Here is a 22,974-nt window from a genome sequence, read left to right on the forward strand (position 1 = left end):
CCTACACGATCATGTACTTGTGATGTACCGCTCCGGTGGCCTAGTGGTTAGAGCATCCGCCTCAGATGTGGGAGGTCTTGGGTTCGATCCCCGGCTGAGTCATACCAAAGACTTACAAAAATGGTACTAACAGCTGCCTCGCTTAGCGCTCAGCATTAAGAGGTTAGTGTTAGGACTGGTCGGCCCCGTGTCAAGATAATGTGACTGGGTGGGACATCATGCTACATGTCTGCGGCATGATGCCCCAGTGCTAGACATCACTATAAACTCCCACACTGCAGACATCATAGCGATATGACTGAAAAAGTGTTAAAGCTACGTTAAAAATCAAAATCACATCACATCACTTGTGATGTAATGGTTATAAAAATAGTGTTTTCCTTCAAGGACAATGAAAAGAGCCCCTGCAGAACTTGTCACTAATATCAGTAACGGTCACCACATGGGCTTGTATAATTGCTTACAATTAACCTATAAATTATACCTGCACTATATACTGTACTACTATAATAGTAGTATAGTACATGTATGATTTATAGGTAAATTGTAAGCAATGATATGAGTTCCCGTGGTACCTAGACATAAATCATTTTATAAACGTTTAATATAAATATAACGGTTTATCAGTTGGGAATACAGAGGTCAGAAATAGCTGGAGAGTATCCACATTTTTTGACTATCATTTAACAGTTGAATTCTCAAAAATGTATTTTTTTTTTCTAGCCCATGATAAAACTAGGCCTATTTCAGTAATGCAATCTTCTTAACTCTGTGCTTCAGAAAGAAATGTAAAGTTTCTGTTCAATGTGAATGGATAGAATATTTTATGAGTTGCTTTAGCTCAGTGTTACAGCTCAAGTTGTGTTGTACCGATCTAAATGACATTGATATGAGGCCATATTCTAGTGACTTTTTGATTAGCCAATCAGATTAGTGCTTTTCCATATATTGCAGTGAAAAACTGCACATGGAATGGTAAAAATTTTCCTTAACATAATATGCAGTGATTGATTTCTATTAACTAATGAAAATAAAACTAAATGTCTGGCAGACCAGGAACCTTTGTTGGTGCCTCTCAGGTTACTAAAACATATCAATGGACCTGGAATACCAAAGTTGGCAGAAACAAGACCCTTTAGGTTGGCTATGCAGTTTTGGATTTAATTTGTCAAGAAAAATATAATCATTGCTGTTGAAAACAAGACGCTAGGTATTTGTGGGAATTGTTAAAACAAATTTAAATTCTGTTTATTTTTTGGTGTATGAGTGTGATGGGTATAATTTGGGTTTGACAAGATAAGATTTGCCTTGCTTCACACGTGTACTTTCAAACAACTACTAGCTCTGTTTTGCTTTTTTGATTTCCCAAACTTCAAAGTTAACTTGGAAATAAGAAGATCATAACTTTGCCTTTAAAACAGTTTATATAACCTTATTTTTCATTGTACTTTTAGAAACTGGTACTGCCTACTCCGGTAAAAATCAATTCTCCTATTTTAAAATAACTTAAGTTTGTGAATTTTGGACTAACTGAAGCTACTGCTACAATGTTGGTACTATATATATAACTTATCAATCATTTGCCCAGGTATTCCAGTAGAAATTTTAAACATGGATGACAGATCAATCCAACTTTTTGAAGAGGCTCTAAAAGATGGAAGGGAGGAAGTATACAGCATACGAATTATGGTTGTTGGACATGTTGGTGTAGGCAAGACCACCCTGGTCAAGCGACTTCTTGGGGAGGAAGTAAACATTTCTGACAGATGTAGTACAGAGGGCATAGATGTCTATGTCAACCGCTGTGATGTTTCTTTATCGACCTTGGAATGGACAAGACGAACACAAGGTATATGCGTATACACAATCATAAAAGGTCCTCTGTTATGTATTTATAAATAGGCTATGCAGTGAAATTTATCATATTATACTCTTGTCTGCTCATTCTAGTGTCAGAATTATGTCTTTTGTGATTTTACATCATGCTAACATGTATGTGAAGCTGTGTGTGCACAAGTTACATATTTGCTTTTAATTACAATTGGCTTACAGTATAATACTGCATTGTTTCATACTTTTAAGGATTATACTTGTTAGGAAATCTTAAGAGTGTATGACAGTGTGCTTATATTAGCATCATCAGAGTAAATGCCTTTCACAAAAGCTACAAGCCATGTTTGATTATGTTTGATGCCTTCCTGATTCAATTTATTAATTTATAAATATACCAACTGGCTGCTCAGCCATGATTATTATCTAGATGTGTAAACGAAAGCTTTCTTGAGTACTCATAAACTAACTCTACAAGTATCAAAATGGATTAGACATGGTATATTTCCAAGTTTCATTTTATGCTTTAGAATTCAATCGGAAAGGACACAAGATGCAGAAAAAGAGCATAAATTATAAAATAAAGGTTGAAAATGAAAATATTGTTAAAAAACTCATTTTAATATTAAATAAGTAAAACATTTACCCAAAAAAAGTTTTTATATACTTCAAATTGAATTTCCTGAATCTGTCCTTATTTTAGAATAAAACAGTTATCTTCAGCTATCAGGGAAAAGTTTCCTAGCTCAAGAGAACCACCCAATTAAAGAGGCAAAACATGCAAAGCATGCTATATTTATGCATATATTATTTTTACATAACTTTTATTATGGAGTGTAAAATAATAGGGACAGTAGTATCCTTTGCTACAAAAAGTTAGAGATCCATGAGATTAATATGAAAAGGTACTTCTTTCGATCCAATCACACTGGAAGTGTCCCATGCACTCTGAGTTTTAAATACAAATAACATATGAAGACTTATTTTTATGTTGAATTGTGCATGTCGCAAAGGCTGGCAATATGTGATGACTATCACTGTCAAGAACAAACTGTCCACTGTTACAATTTTTGGTAGTATTGGATGTCCTCACAGACAGTCCATTTCAAATGTCAGAAATGTTGTATGCAAGACACTGCCAGTCATGAAGGATTGATGTGCACTTTTCACATACTCATTTCATCCAATACTGCTGCAGTCTGTATCAAAGGCGGTTAAAATGGCTTTGATAACTTGATTCTAGTGTCATTGCTGGAGCGCTAATCACATGGTTCATACCAGTCCTTACAAATTGGAAATATGCTTACTTTTTATTAAATCATATTAAGACCAGAAGAAGTGCTTACTTTGGAAAAAAGGACAACTCATTAAAAAGTCAATAGTTTTTATTTGTTTAATTTTTTCATCAGTAATATCATGACAGTTACTCTGATATATTTGTGTATCTCATGATGAACAAAGAACTCATTGGAAGCAGGAAATAAAAGTCAGTATACCAAACAGTATACCTCGAAAGAATCCGTACACTCTTTCAGAATAGAGGTAATGGATATACCAAGTTTTGATGATGTTTGGACCTTACATTCAAGACTTGTTTTGTTACAAATTTCTTATCCAGTATTTTCATGAAATGGCTTGAGCCATGAAATCAGGATTCATTTACAGAAATTACATGGGAGGTGAATCTGCCCATTGCTTGTTGGAGTATATTGTTCATTACCTAAACTTGCTACAAGGATATGGTGAAATCAGTACTGCTTCATGACCAAATTGGCTCTCTCCACATAAACTTCTATTTGTTATACAGAAATGTAATGCTGATTTTCTTGAGGGTTACTTGATATCCATTGACAATTTATTTCTCTAGGGCCTGTGTGGGCAACCTATTTTCAATGTAGCCACAGGTATTGTAAATGAGAAGTGAAATTAGCCACACCATGCATAAAACTGAGCCAACCTTTCTTGTCCAATTTGCCGCTTGGTAACAAGGTTGCCCACCCTGGCTCAAAGGGTCAGTTGTAAGTTTTGAAGAGAAGTCATTTCTACCAACAAGCCCAAATATTATGAAAGTAATTAACATTAATTATTCATTATAATTTTTAATGATTTAAATTTATTTACATTATTTAACTAAATTGTAATGTATCACTTTATGAGTGAAAATGATAGTCTTGAAAACAGTGAATATGTAATAAATATGTATAAAAATCAGAAGGTTTATAACTACTGCAAATAAAACAAAGTTTGTTAAGTAGTTAATTATCTGTTAGGATATTCCATTGAACCATCACCCCCAAGATTTATTGGCTTTTTCTTTATTCCTAGTGCAAGCCATCCACAAGATGTTGGCCAGCTCTGTTAGATAGAATTACAATTTATTGAGGAAACCATATTTCTTCCTTTAGTCAGTGACTTTGACTTTTGAGATTTCGACCCCAAATTTGATACCCTAAATACAAGCCATCAACGATATTTGGACAATGTTAGTGGTAATAACTAATGTTTATTTGTTATTGTACATAAAACATTTTAAAAATTATTTCAGTCAGGACCTTGACTTTTTACCTTTTGACTCTAAAATACTTGCATCAACTGCAAGCCATTGACATGGTAGGTGTAAAGGTGGGAAAAGTCCACTTATTATGTGGAAACTGATTGTTTTTAAGTGACCTTGGCTAAGCTTTTGAGCCCAGATCTGTTTGGATTCTTTCCAATAACAAGTACTAGCCATTCCTACAATGCTGGTAAATGTATATTGTGGAGAACTTTAGTTACTAGCAGAAACCAGCTTTCTTCCATCATATGACAGAAACCAACTTTATTCTGTCATATGACGGAAACCAACTTTTCTTCTGTCGTATGACCATGACTTTTTATAACCATAAATCAATATAATTCTGATATTCACCTTTGACTGCATTTTATGTTTGTAACACAGTTGCCTAATGTTATTTGTATTTTATCTTTTAGTGTGCTTTTTTCTTTGCTTTGCATAAATGTACATCCTGTATGCACCTTTTGGCTTTTAATCACCCTCTGTTGCTTGCTAACCTGCTTTGTAACATAGCTATATGGTGAGTGGGATCTGTACTAACACCATACAAGCCATTAACCAGGCAACTTTATTTACAGAAAGACCTGGGGGTTCAGGTTAGAAGGATTGCACTGAATGATTTTTGTGCGAACATCACTATTTTTGTTTTATGATTCTTAGCTAGCTTAAAGACCAAGAAACATTTCTTCCTGAATAGATTTTATTAAACACAATTTAGATATTAAATCTGTAGTCCAATCTAGACTCTCTCTTCTCAACTAAGGTTTGGAGGAACCACAACTTTTGAAGTATCCTTATACACCATTAAAACTAGATTCCTCATCTTGGGAATGTGACAAAAGCAGGGCATTCATTTGAACATGAAAATACCCCTCATCCATTACATTGCAAATAATGCTGGTATGAATGATCCATCGTTTTCTTTACCAGCAAAGCTGTTAAGAGTAAAATTAGCATTCTTAAAAGTGATAAACTTTTGACTTAACAGTTATCTATCAGTGTCTGACACTGCTTAAAGTACTCATCATTTTCTTCATCTTGTAAATGGTACAAATGCGTAAGGTTCTTATTTACTAAGTTTTCTTCGTAGCAATGACAAAGGTTTTCAAACTATCACAATAATTATTTTGGTTGCCAAAAGAGATAAAATTCTGGAAAAATATGAACATTCACTATTTGTCTTTCTCAAGTTGTATAAGTTCTGATTCCATTCTTTTCAAATGCCTCATAGGGGATTTAAATATCAAGTCATTTGAGATTTTTCCATCATTCACTGCTTGTCCATTTGAACAAAATAACTAATTGCCAAGCTTGGTTATAGTAATACTACATCAGAATATGATCACAGGGATGAGTATGCTTCCTGTCTAATGACTCACAGGAAACTCAAACACCGGATTTCATTAAAACCACAATACAAAATTATTCATGCATTAATATAGACATCAATAAAAATGCAGAGCATAACTATAAAGGTCTTTACTTTATACGATGGCCTGAATGTTATCATATATTATGTACTGGTATTTCTTTGTCATACAGTGCTGGCCTGGACATACAGGTGTACTAGGCAGTTGCCTGGGGATCCAGGTGTAAGTGGTGCCAAATTAGATGGAAGTGATTTTTATTTTTTCGGAGTGGTAGGTGATGCCTCAAAGTTGTTGTTAACCTTGGGTGCCAAAAACCCTCGGGCCATCCCTGAGGTCACAGTTAATATTAGCACCATATTATTAATAATTTATGGTAAAAAAAATTAACACCCTTACATAGGTTGGGTCAGGGCTATGTCAAAGGCCCTAATTCTGCCTGGCCTTAACACTGACAATGTTTCTACATGTGTATTTTTGTTGGCAAGGGGAGTGTGAGTGTGTGTTTGTGATTTGGGTTTTTAACATACCTGTAACAATTTTCCAGTCATATTGCTACAATATTGGCAGTGTGGCAGTTCATAGTGCTGTCTAGCACTGGGGCATCATTGCTGCAGACATGTATGTAGCATGATGTCCCACCCAGTCACATTATCCTGACACCAGACTAACTATCCTAACACTAACCTCTTAATGAAGAATGCCAAGAGATGCAGAACCTATTACCAATTGTTAATTAGTCTTTGGTATGACTTGGGGGGTGGGGTTTGAACCCATAAACTTCTGCATCTGAGGCAGATGCCCTAACCACCACCGGGGTGTAGAGGAGTGTCCAGTGTTGTCAAGTTCTTCCAGTTGTCACCTTTATTTGACCATACAACTCAGTTCTTCTTTTAGAAACTGATATAACAATCTTTAGTTTGCAAAAAGTTTTAAAAGAATTAGAATTTATGTAATTCTGAGTAAGAAAAAAACCCATAAAATTCCCTAAACAAATAGTGTCTATTTGCATGGTGGCTATGTACTGAATTTTTGTAAATACTATTTGCATGAGTGCTGTGTACCCTCTGTGGAAATGACTATCCTCACAGCAACCACAAAATATATTCTGAGTTTGAAATACTCTGAACCTTCATTAAATGAACATGGACTCATTACATATGAAATTAAGAGTATCGTTTAATACATGTTCCTAGGTAAAGGAGTCAGAGCCACATTCCCCAGGCATTTATGCACTCAAGGAGTGCTGTTATTTGAGCCGTCAGATAGCAAAACATAATGTTTCATGCTACCTGAGTGATAGGCTGTCATGAGTGGGAGTAGACCCAGCACACACTGATGTATGAGTCGTCTGTACGAATCTAGTGGGATGAATGGGAGTAGAACCATCATTCACTCATTCTGTTTCTTTTGTGGAGGGGAGGTACGGTAGTGGCTATCATCTTTGGGTGAGTAGTAAGTAAGGGAGAGATTGGTAGGAGTAGGGGGTGAGAGAAAGAATTTTTTTAAAAATTTATTGTTGAGTGGGGGTATATTTGTTTAATGATTTAGAAAGGTGGACACCTTTTTCTGAGTGTTCAGGTCCCATGAGATGTATCAAAGGCGCCCATCTTTTAGTTTAAGGTTTATATGGTTTATAATGGATTAGGGACAGGTAATTTTATTGAGCTATTATTTTATTTTGATTTGTTTTTAAAACAACATTTAGGGAGTTAAGGGGTGCATTATGTCCCCCCACCCGTGGTGGATTCAAGTTCGAGCACTGGCAAAAATCATATCCTAGCGACATGCATGCCCTTGTCCCTCACCTTAGGAAGGCATGCTGCTCCCCCTTTAAGTCCTTCCATGTTTTTTTTGGTTTTTTAAAGAATTTTTTGATGCTGTTAACATTAGGTTTTATTTATGATTGGCTTACTCCCTGGCAGGGTTGGTTTGAGTGGATTATATTTTCTCTTTTAGCCCAGTTGTGTCTAAGAAGTTTAGGATGTTTCGGAATGTTATATTTATGTTTGGGTTTTTATTACCTAGAATTTCTGGGTAGGTGTGAGGAGATCCAATTTATTTTTCAGATTTTTTGGAATTTAGCTCCTGCCAGCTGGTATTTGGTGCAATTATTGAATACATTTGCAGGTCTTTGATGGTCTTACAATGGTACCAGTTAATGTTAGCAGGTTTGTGTCCTAGGTGTTTACCAAACTTCCTGCTAGTTTAGTTTTGCCTGTGATGATACGGTTAATGATATTTTAGTCCAAGCTGTTTACTTTAGGTGGTTTGATGGACCTGTTAATGTCTTTTAAGGTGGAGTGTAGTTTTCTGCCTTTGGGGTGGAATTCCAGTGATTCTGCCATTTTTGGTAAATATTGGTTTTTGTAAAGCTTTAGGCTTCTGTGATACTATATTTAAGAGGGCAGGATTTGAGTCTCCTAGTTTGCTTTTGGCAACTTTATCAGCTAGCTCATTACCAGGGATCCCTACATGCGATGGTATCCACATGAATTCAACTGATTCCCTGTGGACAATTCTTTAAGCATATAGTAAGTCTTAGCAAGGAACTGCTCTCTTGATGTAGTGTTGTGGGATTTTATTAAACTATGGGAATCACTGATAATTACTGCTTTTTGGATGTTGTTGTCTTTAATCCATTTTACTGATTCAGTAATTGCCCATAATTCTGTAGTGAAAGTAGAGCAGTTTTCTGGTAGCCTGGTTCCCATTTGGTTGTTGTATTCTGGGGTAACTAGTGCAGCTGCCATTCTGGGTGGTTCAGTTGTTTTGGAACCATCAGTGTATATGTTAACGAAACCAGGGCAGGTATCAAATATGTCCATTGCAATGATGCTTTTTAGTTCAGACTCTTGTTCCAATTTGTTCCAATAATCGGTGGTTTTGGTATTAATCCTTGGCTTAGAGTTTATCCAGGGGGATTGGTCAGGGGGTTCAGTATATTCTTCTGTTGGTTTAGTATTGGCAGTTTTTCCCCCGAGTTCTAAAATTTGCTTATGACCAGTTATGTTTGGAACTAGTTTACGACTAAAAGTTGTGTTACATTTGCGAATTGTGATTTTTGTTGGATGCTTGTCAGGGTGATTAGCTAGTTGAATTGAGTATCAGAGGAGCATTTCTTGTCTTCTCAGCTTTATTGGCAGTTCTCCAGTGATGACTTGGAATTCGTCCAGTGAGGTTGAGGGTAGTGTGCCAGTGCAGACAACTAATGCTTTTCTTTGGATAGCATCCAGTTTGTTCAGGAGTGGTTGTTTTGCTGAGTTATAAACTTGACATTCATAATCTAGATTTGATCTTATAAGTGCTCTATATATGGTCACCATTGTTTCTTGGTTGGATCCCCATGTGGTCCCTTTAAGATTTCTTAGAAGATTTATGTCTATACTGCAATGTTAGATTAGTAGTTCGATCTGTTTCCAGGTTAGGTGGTTATCAGAGCACATGCCTGGGAACCTTACAGCTTAACATATTTGATAATTTGGTTTTGTATATAAAGGTTAGGTAGCTAGTTGGTTATTATGTTTATGGGTGAAAATAATTGCAACAGGAATCATGAGAGATCTTAAAACCCCATTAATCAGCCCATCTCCCTATGTTATCTAAGCTTTGATGGATTTCCATGATAATTTGGTTGTTAGCGGGGTTTCCTGCCCTCCAGATGATGCTGTCATCAGCAAATTGTGAGATGTTAACCTTTTTGGTTGCTAGATTAAGGTTCAGGACATTGATCATGATATTGAATAGTGTAGGGCTGAGTATGCTCCCTTGTGGGGTGCCATTTCTTTCGAGGTAGTGTTTCCTACTCTGGTGATTATTCTACGACCTGTTAGGAAATTTTCAATCCAGTTATACATGCATCCGGTAATTCTGAAGTGGTTGAGTTTTGCAATCAATCCTTTTGTCCAGACAAGGTCATAAACTTTTTCTAGTCAAGGAAGATAACTATAAGGTTTCAGTCTCATTTTCTTTTGGAGTTGAATGCTAGTTTAATATCTACTTCTAGCCTTAATAGCTGGACTGTGGTGGAACACGTGTTATGAAAGCCACACTGGTTTTCAGATAGCTGGTTGTTGCTTTCGAGATGGTGGTTTCATTTATTGGCTAACACAGTTTCCATTAGTTTGCAGATGTTATTAGTGAGGGAGATGGGATGGTACGAGTTTATATTATTAGGGTCTTTGCCAGGTTTAGGAATTGGTATCATGTTTCCAGCTATTGGTTAATTTTCCGCTATTCCAAATTAGGTTAAGTAGTTTTAGAATGGTTGCTGTTATATTGTTGGGGAGATTCTTATATATGATATATCCAATTTGATCTTTTCCAGGTGATCTCTCTTTCTTTGACCCTAATGCTATATCTCATTCACATAAGGTAATTTCACTATTTAAGTCTGAGACCTTGGTTCCTAGGTCTTTAAAGAGGTGAGTAAGGGTATTTTCTGTTTTTTCCTGGTGTTCTTGGTAGTTTCTGGAGTGGTTGGCATTACTGCTCATGTCAGCAAGCATATTAGTCTTTTCTTTGTTTGTTTTGGCAACTTAGGTGTTAGGTTACATGTTTTTCCCCGGATAGTTTTTATCCTGTCCCATACTTGTATGGGGTTTGTTTTTAAGTTTAACTTGGAGCAAAAATGATGCCATGATTTCTCTTTGGCCAGTTTTATTGTTCGTTTTAGGTTTATTTCCTTATTGTTGTATTGGATGAGATCAAGGTAGTTTCCTGTGTGTTTATACTTGTTGGGGGGACCAGCTCCGGTGGCCTAGTGGTTAGAGCGACCATCATGGAAGCTGGAGGTAGTGGGTTTGAACCCCGGCCAAGTCATACCAAAGACTTTTGAAAATGATACTAACAGCTGCCTCGCTAGGCTCTCAGCATTAAGAGGTTAGTATTAGGACTGGTCGGCATGGTGTCAGGATAGTGTGGCTGTGTGGTAAAACATCATGAGACATGTCTGCGGCATGTTGCACCAGTGCTAGACATCACTATAAACTGCCACACTGCAGACATCATAGTGATATGACTGAAAAATTGTTAAAGCTACGTTAAAAATCCTAACCACACACACACAGTTGTTGTGTTTTTATTCTTCTGTGCTTTTTTGCATTGGTCATTCCACCAGAGTGCTGATTGCTTAGTTTGGGTATCTGTTGTTTTAGGTATACTTAATATGGCTGCATTGTGTATGGTGTTAATTACATTATCATGGAATGTAGTTATATCTGTACTTTCTAATTCTTTGGTATTAATAACAACTAGGATGTTTTTAAAGTTATCTCAGTCAGCTTTATCATATCTCCATTTGGATTGGGCTTCAAAGGGGTTGTGTTGAACTGACATGTGGAGGGAGATGATAATGGGGAAGTGATCACTTCTTAATTTATTTTCTTGATCAACCCACCAATTAGTAATTTGGGCTAGTTTGGGTGTGCATATGGTTAGGTCAATTGCTGAGAGGGAGCCATCCTCAGGGTTGAGTCTTGTTTTTGATCCGTCATCGAGGATGATTAGGTTGGATTCAGCTATCCATGCTTCAATCAACTTGCCTCTATTATCCCTCCTACATTCTCCCCATAGTTCATTGTGTGCATCGAAGTCGCCCCAGATGATTAAGTTGTCTGTTAAATTTGTGGGGATTTGAGGGTAAGTATTTAAGTTGTCATTGCCTCCTGGGTCATATATGTTTACTATTTGAATATTATTTGATCCAATGTTGACTAGGACAGTTTGGATTTCAAAGGTCTTGCTGGTATCAGTTGGCACTGGAATTGTTAAAGTTTCTGAGTAGGGTATCAGTGAGAAAAATTGCAAGTCCATCTCCCTTTTTCCCCATTAGTGAGACTTTTAAATATGCCTGGGGAGTACCCTGGGATCTTAGGTAGCTATTTTGGATTATCTAGTAAGTGAGTTTCTTGGAGGCAGATTATATCTGGTTTATTGATTGTATGACTGATTTTATGTATTAATTCTGGGAGGATTTTAGTTAATCCCCTACAATTCTATTGCCAAATTGTTAGGTCTTTTTTTATTGTGCTATCCATTGTAATTATTGGTCATTGTGGTTATAATGGGAGACTGGGGAGTGATCGAGAGTGTTGGTTGAAAATGTTTTGTTACAATTGAATTTAGGTGCACAACTATGGTTTCTAATGTTGGGGGTTTAGTGCTATAAGTTTTGATTATCTCCTTAAATAGTTCTAGCTGCATTGGCCATGTAATTATTTTTGGAATACCTTGTGGGGGGGGGGTGTTTTCAGTTTGATCTGATTTGGTGTGGTTTTTAGTTTTAGTTCCCTGGGTTAAGTCTGGTTGCATGTTTGATGATTTGAATATAGTTTTGAGATTATTTGGGGGGGGGGGAACTTTTAATTGTCTTGGTTGGATTTGGGTTATTGGGTGTTTGCCTGACTCTGATTTGTTGGGTATTGGATGGGTGTTTTTAATTAGTTTTTTGGCTGCTAAATAAGACAATTGTTTTGGTGTTCATGAGTTCTACGATTTGCTTTTCTTTGATGGTATGAGGGCATTCAGATGCTCTAGGGTAGTGTGGTTCCAAGCAGTTAGGGCATTTAATAATGTTTGTTGCATGTTACCCTCTGTTCCCCCCCCCCCCCCCGCAATGATCACATTTTGGTTTGTCACAAAATTTGAGGGGATACTGTCCCCAATGTTGACAAGTGGTGCAGAACCGGGGTTTGTTAATGAAAGGTTCCAGTTTGTGGTGCACCCCATAGGGGCCTAGCTAAACCAGGGTTGAGAGTGGTTATGTTGTTTCAATTACTGCTTTTGATGTTGGCTGCCCTTTATGATTTCTGATTCTGTAGGTTTTTTCTACTTTAGTTCCATTCTCATTAACTTTTTTGAGGAATGTTTGGTTGTTTATGTCCTCTTTATATCCTTTAAGTAGTTAGTACTGCTTTGAAATTTGTTGTTTGAGGTGGTTTGGTGGATTCATTATTAGTGTTAGGTTCAGTTGGTGGTTTTGAGTGGGTGGAGTTTTGGCTTACAAGTTGTTGTTTTTTTGTATTTTATAATGTCTACTTTAATTTTGATATGGTCTATGCCTTCTAGCTGTAGGAATTTTTCCACCTGGCTGAGTGGGCTGCATTGGACGATCAAATAATCAGTTTTTGGTCTTATCAGTCTGAATTGCCTATGGTGTGCTCTAGACAGGGCTCTTAAGATACTGCTGAAGTTTAAATGAATTAGTTGTCTGTCCCTGCTACTGATGTATAGTGCGTGTTCAAGTGAGTGGAATTTGGGTTTCGCTTCATGATTATTGTGTTGGGAGTTATTTCCCCTTGTGCTTTAGTTCCTATCTTGGATTGAGGTGGTTGGAGTTTCAGATTTCATGGGAAGCTTTCCTTTTCCTATGTAGGTGATTTTTTTTTTTCATTGGGGCTGTCTTTATTGGAGAGGTAGCCTGATTTGGTAGATTTTTCCTGATGGAGTTGGTTAATAGCTTTACTCCCTGATGTGATCCCTGAGGTGCCAGGAATTTGACTGTTTTTAATTATTTCTTTTTGTTTTTTGTTGGGGACATATAATTCATTAGTATTAGATGGTTTGTTGCATTGAGTATAGAGGGGGAAGTAATTTGTTGATTGGCGTTGGTTGGATATGTCTCATTTTGATTGGCTGCTGAGTTGTTTGTTCTATGCTGGAGTTGTATTGATGTTTATGTTTTGGTCTAATTGGGGGGAGTTTGTGGTCATGTTTTCCACATAGAGCATGGGTATGGTGTCATCTATTTCCTCGTATTCGTAGGTTTTGTTACAAAAACCAGCCGCTCTGTCTTTTTATCTTGCTTGACACAGTCGTACAGTTTCTTGAGAATGAGCGCAACGACTCGGGATTCCGAATTGTAGTTTTATTCCAGGTTGGAGCCCAGCATAGAATCTGTGTGAATAGCCTTGGCTGAATAAATATTTTCTGGTGCTTAATAATAATAATAATAATAATAATGAACATGAGTTAAAAACGTTACAATCTAATAGGAAGCCTCGGAGCTGAATCACGACAAGCAACCAACCACGTCATAATATTCCTCCAATGAAACGCCCGAAATCGATTTTAATTTCCCAAGTGTACATTTAGATAATTTCTACAAAGATTTTTACACCGAAATAATGTGTTTACTGAAATTGCTAAAAATGACAGTTTGGGACACGTATTAAGTCGCGAACGTTACCGAAGAAGACCGCATGGCAAGGAAGTGAACATGTGTTCGGAGCGAGAGAAAAAATTAAGAGAAAATCACAAGTTAAACGCAATGATATAGCAAAACTGAGGAACGGATAATTTAACCACTTTCATTGGGTATCGTGTGGTCTGAAATGGTTAACTAAAAATTGGTACTTGGTCAAATCAAACATGTTCAAGGCAGCGGACACTTTACCCTCTATTTTCGATAACCGTCGAAATTTGGCAGGGTCCAGTTTTTATGTACAAATTTAATGCTGCAATCAGTGACCTAGTATAAAAAATCATAAAAAATCAAATACACAAGTGAGGTCAAAAAGGTCCATATTTTTAGATACCTATATTAAAACAATAGATACCTATATTATCAACATACTGCAGAGCAACTATGGAAGGTGTACATGCCTGACATCAATTTCAAGAACAACACAAGCCCAAAACACCTAGTTCACAAATATATCCATATATATAAATACTAAACAATAATAGTTGAAAAAGTCACACCATAGCCTTAAGTTCAGAAATTTGCCAGGGGCCAATTTACGAAACTGGACCCTGCCACCTTAAGAATTTGGCTAAAAATGGTTTATGTCAAACGTTGTGTACATATCACATATTTAGACATGATCTAGTACAATGGTATAAACGAAAACTTTTTGTGCACAAAACTAAAAATGGTATTATGCTTTTGAAAAAGTTACCTCTTTGTGGCAAAAAGCACTGCATTATTTACATTGTGAATTATGACTGACTGCATTTCTTGAAAGATTTCAAATTGTTTGCAACCTACAATGCTTTTGGTCTTTGTTTACCACCATAGCGTCAGTACAAAATCAAAATTCCTTTACAATGTTTCATGAATGTCAAGAAGAGATCTGGAAGTTATAAATTTTAGGAGGGAATGACAGAAATGCTATGTTAGGTGTCAGTGACAGAAGTGAAAAGTTTCTATAAACTCTAATAGCAAACTTAAAGAAATCACACATTTAAGTAAATCATGTGCTTTAGAAGTACTCTTAGACTGATATAAAAGAAGTGGTTCCTAACTTTTCATTATCATTCTGGAGATGCTAATAGTAGCATCAGTGTTGTGTCAGTGTGTGTTGTGGGGGGGGGGTAATCGCAACACAAGTCTAGCTAGTCTGGATAAGTCAAAGTTTAATCAGTTAACATTAGACAATGCTGGAATATTGATATACTGATGTGTGGGACCCTAAAACTTACAAAGTGACATATCAAATAAATTAATTGATACATAGCCAATGAAATTGACCATACATATACAAATTACTCAATACAATTTAACAGAGAAATTTCTTCTCAGACACCAATTTACTTACAACTGATTTTAATGTTTTCTGGAGTTTACAAAATCATAGTAAATAATAAGATAAGGTATAGAACAAATATTTAAAGTGGAAATTTCAGTTCAAGGTAAAAATCATTTCACCGGCTTGGCTTTTGATAAGCACGTACCATAAAACAACTCCTGCAGAAGCTAAATCTGTCTGTCAAAGTCACTCTCTTGTGCACTTAGATCAGAATGAGTATCTGGATGAGATTGAAGCTATTGTTTCTTTCAGCATGACTAACCGATTAATCCTAATCTCCTACCATGCAAACTGAGACCTGCAAAAAGAAAAGAAACCAGTGATATTGATGTACTTTTAACATTCAGTGAAAACATAAGACTTTCAGAGGAGAATCTGTATGTGTATTGTCAAATGCATGAAGCTGCCACTTAATTTTAAGCTTTTCCCCCTTTGTTAACTGAAGCTAGAAATTTCAAGATACATACATAACACTGAAACATTTCTATTATCACCTAAGTGTGAGATATGAATCTCTTATGTCAACTTCAGAGTGGGGTCATGAAGGTAGAAACTATGTCAGTGTGCTAAAACTTTCATTCTTTTCACCCAAAATATAGCAAGTAATATGCCATATGCATCATTATTTCTAAGACTGTTCAACTGGTGACATTCAATATTCACAACAGTATGTTTACGTATGATTCATCTGAATTCTATCTGCTCCTGTGGAGTTAAATTACTTTAAAGAATACATGTTGGCATGCTATGCAATTGTTTAGGTGTGTCTGTATTGAAATGTGAATATTATTCATAAAAATAGGGGTGCAAAACCTTGACAGCTACAGAAAATGCAAGACAATACATTATGGTTAACATTTTGTTCCCATATTTAGTAAGTTAAGTCCAAAATATGCTACTTTGTCATGATGTAAACAGTTCTCACATGGAGGTACAAAACACAGTTACCTCCCTCTCCAAAGAGCATTACATACAACACTAAGTGATATATGGAAAAAGGAAGGAGATATAATAAAGTTAATGCATACACATTATTTAAATAAACACAAAGAAACAAAAAAGTATAATAGATGTGGCTGACTGCACCATCCAAAAATTATGAATTTTCCTTAAGGGGGCAGGGTCCAGTTTTTTATGTACAAATTTAATGCCGCAATCAGTGACCTAGTATAAAAAATCATACAAAATCAAATACACAAGTGAGGTCAAAAAAGTCCATATTTTTAGATACCTATATTAAAACAAAGCATAAGAATAGTATTCACTTGACGAGAGAAGTCAATGGCAGTTCACAGCAGAAGAGGTTTATGCACCCCAACCCCTATTTTATACCTGCATTTTTCACATCCAAATGCCAATTTTGACAGCATGTGGTGCTCACAGTGCAAACACAAGCCTTTCCCTGCATGAAAATTTTGAAAAAAAAAGTCTGCTAAATAGTTTGATGCAATTCAGAATAGTTGTTATCCAAGCCGTTTTTTAGATACTCTAGTTGCCTTGAACCCACGTGTTTACTGCTATGGGAGGCTAGCTCTTCTTCCTAGCCAACTATTGGTATTTCACTATCAACATACTGCAGAGCAACTATGGAAGGTGTACATGCCTGACATCAATTTCAAGAACAACACAAGCCCAAAACACCTAGTTCACAAATATATCCATATCTATAAATACTAAACAATAATAGCTGAAAAAGTCACACCATAGCCTTAAGTTCAGAAATTTGCCAGGGGCCAATTTACAAAACTGGACCCTGCCACCTGTAGACTATATCAGCTGAAGGTAAAATTTGAAGCAAATAAGAACATAAAAAGAGGAGAATCTTAATTTTGAATCCTATGAGAAATTCATTATGAATGGTTTCATTAAATAAGATCGAGACTAGTTTTGACAATTTCTAATGTGTGTGTGTGCGTGTGTTTATACACAAGCACTCTTCTTCCAATTAAGTGCTTGGCTTCTATACAGACATTGTCGCACTGTGGTGAACTATGTACAGATGTGAGGGAAGGCTCAAATCACTAGATACTTTATGTTGCAGTATTAAAAAGCATTTTACCCTACCCTGGTGATTTGTAATGATCGTAATTTTTAAACAAAGCCAACAAGAATTTGATATGGTCCTCCTGACTCTGTGAATAATCATTATTATATTAATCATAATTTTTGAACAAAGCCAACAAGAATTTGATATGGTCCTCCTGACTCTGTGAATAATCATTATTGGTTGCCAGTTGTGTGTAATATTCCTAAACATTTGACTTTTGTTACACTCTTAGTCGACATCAAAACATGCTACACAGTGCCGTTAGTTAGTCTGTAAGACCCATACCCACCCACCCACCCCCCGAAGAAAAATATTGCGTGATGTGTCTTACATTGGAGGACTACGCTACCATGGTGATCTGTAATGGTCATACATTTTAAACAAGGCCATCAAGAATTTGATATGGTACAAAACGTTTTCCTCCTGCCTCTGTGAATGATTACATGAAGATTATATGCTAAATATACCCCAGAATTATGCATAAAACATTATTTCTGTAAAGCAGTATTATTTTATATACAGGAAGAGTAAAGCAATATTTTTTTTATTCCAGATTAAAGAAGTTTTAATTATGACAGAAGAATTAATTTTTATTTATGTTGAGTATCTTATGATAAAACGTATGTGCATCACATGTTAACATGTAGCAAGCATCATTCTTGCAATCGTCCTTCTTTTTGATAGATTTGGTCATGTTTTGGATGGAATTTTGCTTGGGTAAGATTTGAATGTGTCCAGAATTTTAACAATACTGGATTTTTCATATATTTTTGACATTTTAATATCCTGTTCTGTTATCAAAGTGAATATTGATGTAACGTAGAGGTCGCATAGAGTAAGTTGTGTATCCTAAAATTTGTACTAAATTATTGGAGACAGTGGCTGCACCAGCTTCATGGAATTTAGGCATTCAAAGGTTTAAGTCAACATGATGAACCTAATAATGACCTTGTTTTTCTTTATAAACTTTATTCTTGATCTCTGTGGAACGCGAGCAACTTTCTTCACTGGTTAGAAAATCTACAATAAAAGTCAGGGAATAAATAATAACATTATTTTCTGCTTAGATTGTAACGATGCTGCTTTCTGTTTATTACAAGTAACTTTCGGAAAAAAAAGATACTATTTACTTAGGGACAGTGAGCTGCAATAACAGCTTAATGACTCAGTTTGTGTTGTGATACCTTAAAGCTCAGGAAAAACAATGGAGAAATCATCAAAACTATTTCATTGAAAAGGTGGAGAAATATTTTTTTTAACCGTTACATATTAATAATGAAATCCAGGGATATGTGCATTCTGTGGGCCATTGTTTTGTCTTGGATTTTATTGTTATTTTCTAGAAATATGCAGCATTGGTGTCTTTCATTTGAGCAGCAGAGGGGGTGGACAGACCAAAACAATTTTACCAGTAACCCCTTCCAGGAAAATATTCCTCGATAGAAGGCTTATTTCGACGAAATAAACCATTCTATTCAGACCACAGAACAAAAAAAAATATCTAAAAAAATTCGAGAAACGCTAGCGTGCGAGAAATGCTTCGACGCCAAGGAAAAACATTTTTATGTTAACCATACAATGTATCAAGTCCGATACGGTATCGTGTCCGTGGGTCGTGTAAATTTATTGTCACAAATCCGTGCGGGTTTCTTTGAGCGCGACTAAAGAAATTCTTAAACTTATTAATATCCATATCGCCGCTACACCAGGTTTGATGAATATTTCTCAACGTGTGAACATCAACTCCATTAAACACAGCAAGAAGATTACAGTTATCCCTGATTACTTTTGGTATTTGTGTGTAACGTTGAGTAACATAAATCACATCAGTGTTTTTATGACGACCTCGTGAAAATATTCTTGCAGGATTTTTTTGCTTGTCCAGCATCACATCATCATACACTACTAGGTTATTTATTTCCCCGTTAAGGTCTTCAACGCTGGGAGCTTCTTCGATATCAGTGATAAATTCAACTACTTCGTCGCCGTCTTCACTCAGCGCTTTTGCACTCTCATTAAAATCTTTTATAACATCATAACAACGTTGATCATCCACAGACGGAGCTATCAAGTATAGTTTGTCCCATTTCATCCACTTCATTATCATGTTCAGTAGCAGTTGCGTTTTACCTGATCCTGACGGTCCTATGATGATCATTCTGATAGAATTTGGTAGCACGGAATTATGCTTGACTGGTTCTTTCCTTCGCGTCGCAGAAAAATCAGTGATCTCCATTTGTATATAAAGAATAATAATTATGGATTTATATTGTGTAAAGTGCAAGGCACGAACCCCTACAAACGACATAACAACCATTACAACAAAAAATAACAGACAAGCACTCTCTGGTAAGTGTGCGCGATGTGGCACAAAAAAATTTAGATTTCAAAAAAAAAGCCTGACAAAGTCAGCGGAGGTGACATCGCAGCAACCCTCGGACGACTTCCAGGTACCCCTTGGGCTAAATATCCCGGAGAAAAACATCTTCCGGGATACAATTACTGCGGTCCAGGGACCCGACTAGATATCAGACTTGATGAACAATCTAAACCAAAACCGGGAGAGTATCCGATAAACGCTATCGACGCAGCGTGTCACATACATGATGTTGCTTATCGAAGTAAAGATCTACAAGACAGGCATATCGCGGATGTGAAATTAATTCATGCACTAAGCGCCATAAAAAATAAATCATTTAAGGAGTCACTCGCTAATTGGTTAATAAGATCAGCGATGAAATCTAAATTAGCATTAGGCGCTGGATAATTAATAACAATGGAAGCGATTTATTATTCCCCGGCCGGATACTGGAGAGGTAACTCAGCAATTAATAAACTCGCCAGCGCAGCAAAAGTAACACGCAAGGTTGCCAAAAAATGGCTGTCAAAACAAGCAATATGGCAAATCTACCTACCACCACCTCGACAAATCAATTTTGCACATTTTGATGTTAGTACCCCCAATGAAGTTCATCAGGCTGACATACTATTTCTTCCTCATGATACTGTCCGTAGAAAAACATACAAATACGCGCTAACAGTAGTTGATGTTGCTAGTAGATACAAAGAAGCAGAACCGTTAGCGACTAAAACAGCCGCTGAAGTTGCCTCTGCGTTTAAACGAATTTATCAGCGAGGACCTCTAAGCTGGCCCCGATTATTACAAGTTGATCCTGGCAAGGAATTTCAGGGCGCGGTATCATCACTGACAAAGCAGCATAACGTTACCATACGACGAGGACATACTGAAATTCATCGGGATCAGGCAATTGTTGAGCGATTTAATAGAACACTCGCTGAGAGATTATTCGGATACCAGTACGCGAGGGAATTCATTTACGATACGAGATCTCGTGAATGGGTTGCAAGACTGCCAAACGTGATAGCCGCACTGAATAATGAAATTACCAGAACAACAAACATGAGACCTGTAAATGCAATCACAAAAAAATATATACCCCGCGTCAGTGAACGCGGACAACAGCAACAAAATGTTTCAACGCAGCCAGGGACGCTAGCGTTCCCACTGCTGGGTAATGTCACCGTTAGGTATTTATACGAACCAGGCGAACTAGAAGGAGGAAAAAAAAGGGCAACTGATCCTATATGGAGTGTTACTACACATAAGATATCCAGCATAACCAGATCAACTGGGAGAAACGCAATCTACAGATTAGATTCAACTGCTCCTCAGCGTGGATTTACACGCGAGCAACTTCAGGTGATTCCCGAGGATACACAATTACCACCTCGATCACTTAAATAACTGCAGCAGCACCTCTGCGTCGATTACACTCAAGACAGGTCAGCATTACATTTTCACGCGTATGACCGCGATTACTATCTATTCTATCTACGGTAAATTGCCTTGGATTATTTTTCGAATACTGCCACAGCAATAAACAATTACAACTCGCGCAGTGATTATTCTGCTGTTGTTGTAATTGTATAATAAATGCTTCGTCGAGATCAAACTCGTTACCATTTTTTTTGTCGCTCTGTTTGTAACCGGCTAATTTCTTTCTTATTGTATCATCAGCGATTGATCTGTTGATGCTGTCGTTGATAACATCATCTAATACAATTCTTTGTAACTGAGCTATCCTTCTTACTCTTGACACGGCTAAATAAACTAAATTTGACCACTCGATGCGATCATCAACAATCCAAACTGTTGTATCTGAAATAGTTAGTCCCTGCGAACTGTGGATGGTCATAGCGTATCCTAGCGTCCACGGGGATTTGCTCATTTTCAGTGCCTGTTCAACAGCATCAACATCAACGATAACAATATCATTTAATACTAAATTCTGTTTCTCCACCCCCGACGCAGTCAGGCGCCCTGGAATATCAACATCAATATTCTGCAATCGCGTATCAGCTGGTCTATAACACAACGGCACTGGCAACATGGGAAATTTCTTCTGATGTAACTGAAATAACCGCTGCTGAAGTGTGTCCCTGACTATCTTTCTACTTGCCACAATTAAATCACCTGGTTTCCACGTTTCCCAAAAGTCGCTCAGCGAAGTCTCTGGAATTATTTTACGCATTATTTCACACTGGACTTTATTGGTTTGTAGCCTGATCAGTGCCTTAAACTCTTTCAGCGTTTCATCGAGTGCTCTGTGATCGTTAGTTATTTCCTCATAATAATCTACAAAAGTTTTCAGCCACTCGTGTGGAGATTCACCTGTAAATGGCGGTGGTTGACCATGATCGCCGCACATCACCACTGCGGTATTTTTCTTTAGCAACCAATCCAGAAACTGTTTTAATATATCTAACGGCACAGTGTCTATCTCATCCCAGATGATTTTCTCGGGAATATATTTCGTTCCCATTCGTTCAGGTGTCCACGTGCCGCCGCTGTATTTGAAAAAACTGTGATACGTGCACGCGTTAACATCCCGTTGTCTCATCTCCCTGGCAAGTCTGTGTGTGGGAGTCAGCACGACCAAGTCAGAACCGCGAAATAATTCAATCGCCCGAGTTGTTTTACCAGAACCACCAGGGCCGTTTAGATAAACTGTTTTGTGTCTTGTAACAGGATCGTGCACCGGCGGCAACAACGACGTCGAAGACATTTCTGCGCTGCGATACTCATCCACGATTTCAACGTCAGCTGATTCACAATATCCTTGTAACATTTCATTCTTTATTCTCCACGAGCCCCACGATGGATCATCCGATATAACATTATTCAACACCGCTAAGTGTTTTTTATCAATATAAAATGAATCCGTTGCAACTCTCACTGCGACAACAGGGAATCTATTAATCATCGACAACAAATTTATGGATACATAAGCTAGCATCGAAGATCTCAAATGTGTGTACTGAGATGATTCTCCGTCGATATAACTAAAAACAGTTCCTAGTTTTTCCCCGTTTGACAGAAACACATCTTCGCGGTTACAGAACATGTTGTTCGTGGCTGCATCAGCGACAACAAGATCCAATTCAGTCTTGTCCATGATTAATCGACTGTGATGTTGTTTATGATCATACGCTCCACCTTGAGTGAATTTCCCTATTATTCTTCGTCCTAGATCTTTTGCTGTGCTTTCGTCATTTCTGAGTTTGTTTTTAAGTACTTCAGGAGCTTCCTTGATGATAGCGTCGATAGAAGTTTCCGGATGTTCT

The 22,974-nt window shown here is 37.0% G+C and overlaps 1 protein-coding gene across 11 annotated transcripts in view; it reads left to right on the plus strand.

Annotated features, from left to right (window-relative positions):
- The window catches only part of LOC149774749 (uncharacterized), a 160,948-nt gene that overhangs the window by 36,835 nt on the left and 101,139 nt on the right, over window positions 1-22,974 (plus strand). For all 11 annotated transcript variants that reach the window (XR_016416740.1, XM_089944865.1, XM_089944871.1 and 8 more), the window contains one exon: window positions 1,589-1,849. Coding sequence is in view for 10 of the 11 variants with exons in the window: in XM_089944865.1 (XP_089800991.1) it covers window positions 1,589-1,849 (261 nt within the window). In the remaining variant the exon portion in view is untranslated. The remainder of the gene's footprint in view (window positions 1-1,588; window positions 1,850-22,974) is intronic.

The sequence above is a fragment of the Sinohyriopsis cumingii genome, unplaced genomic scaffold (assembly GCF_028554795.1).
Source record: "Sinohyriopsis cumingii isolate HCF-2022 unplaced genomic scaffold, ASM2855479v2 utg000160l, whole genome shotgun sequence".
NCBI lineage: Eukaryota > Metazoa > Mollusca > Bivalvia > Unionida > Unionidae > Sinohyriopsis > Sinohyriopsis cumingii.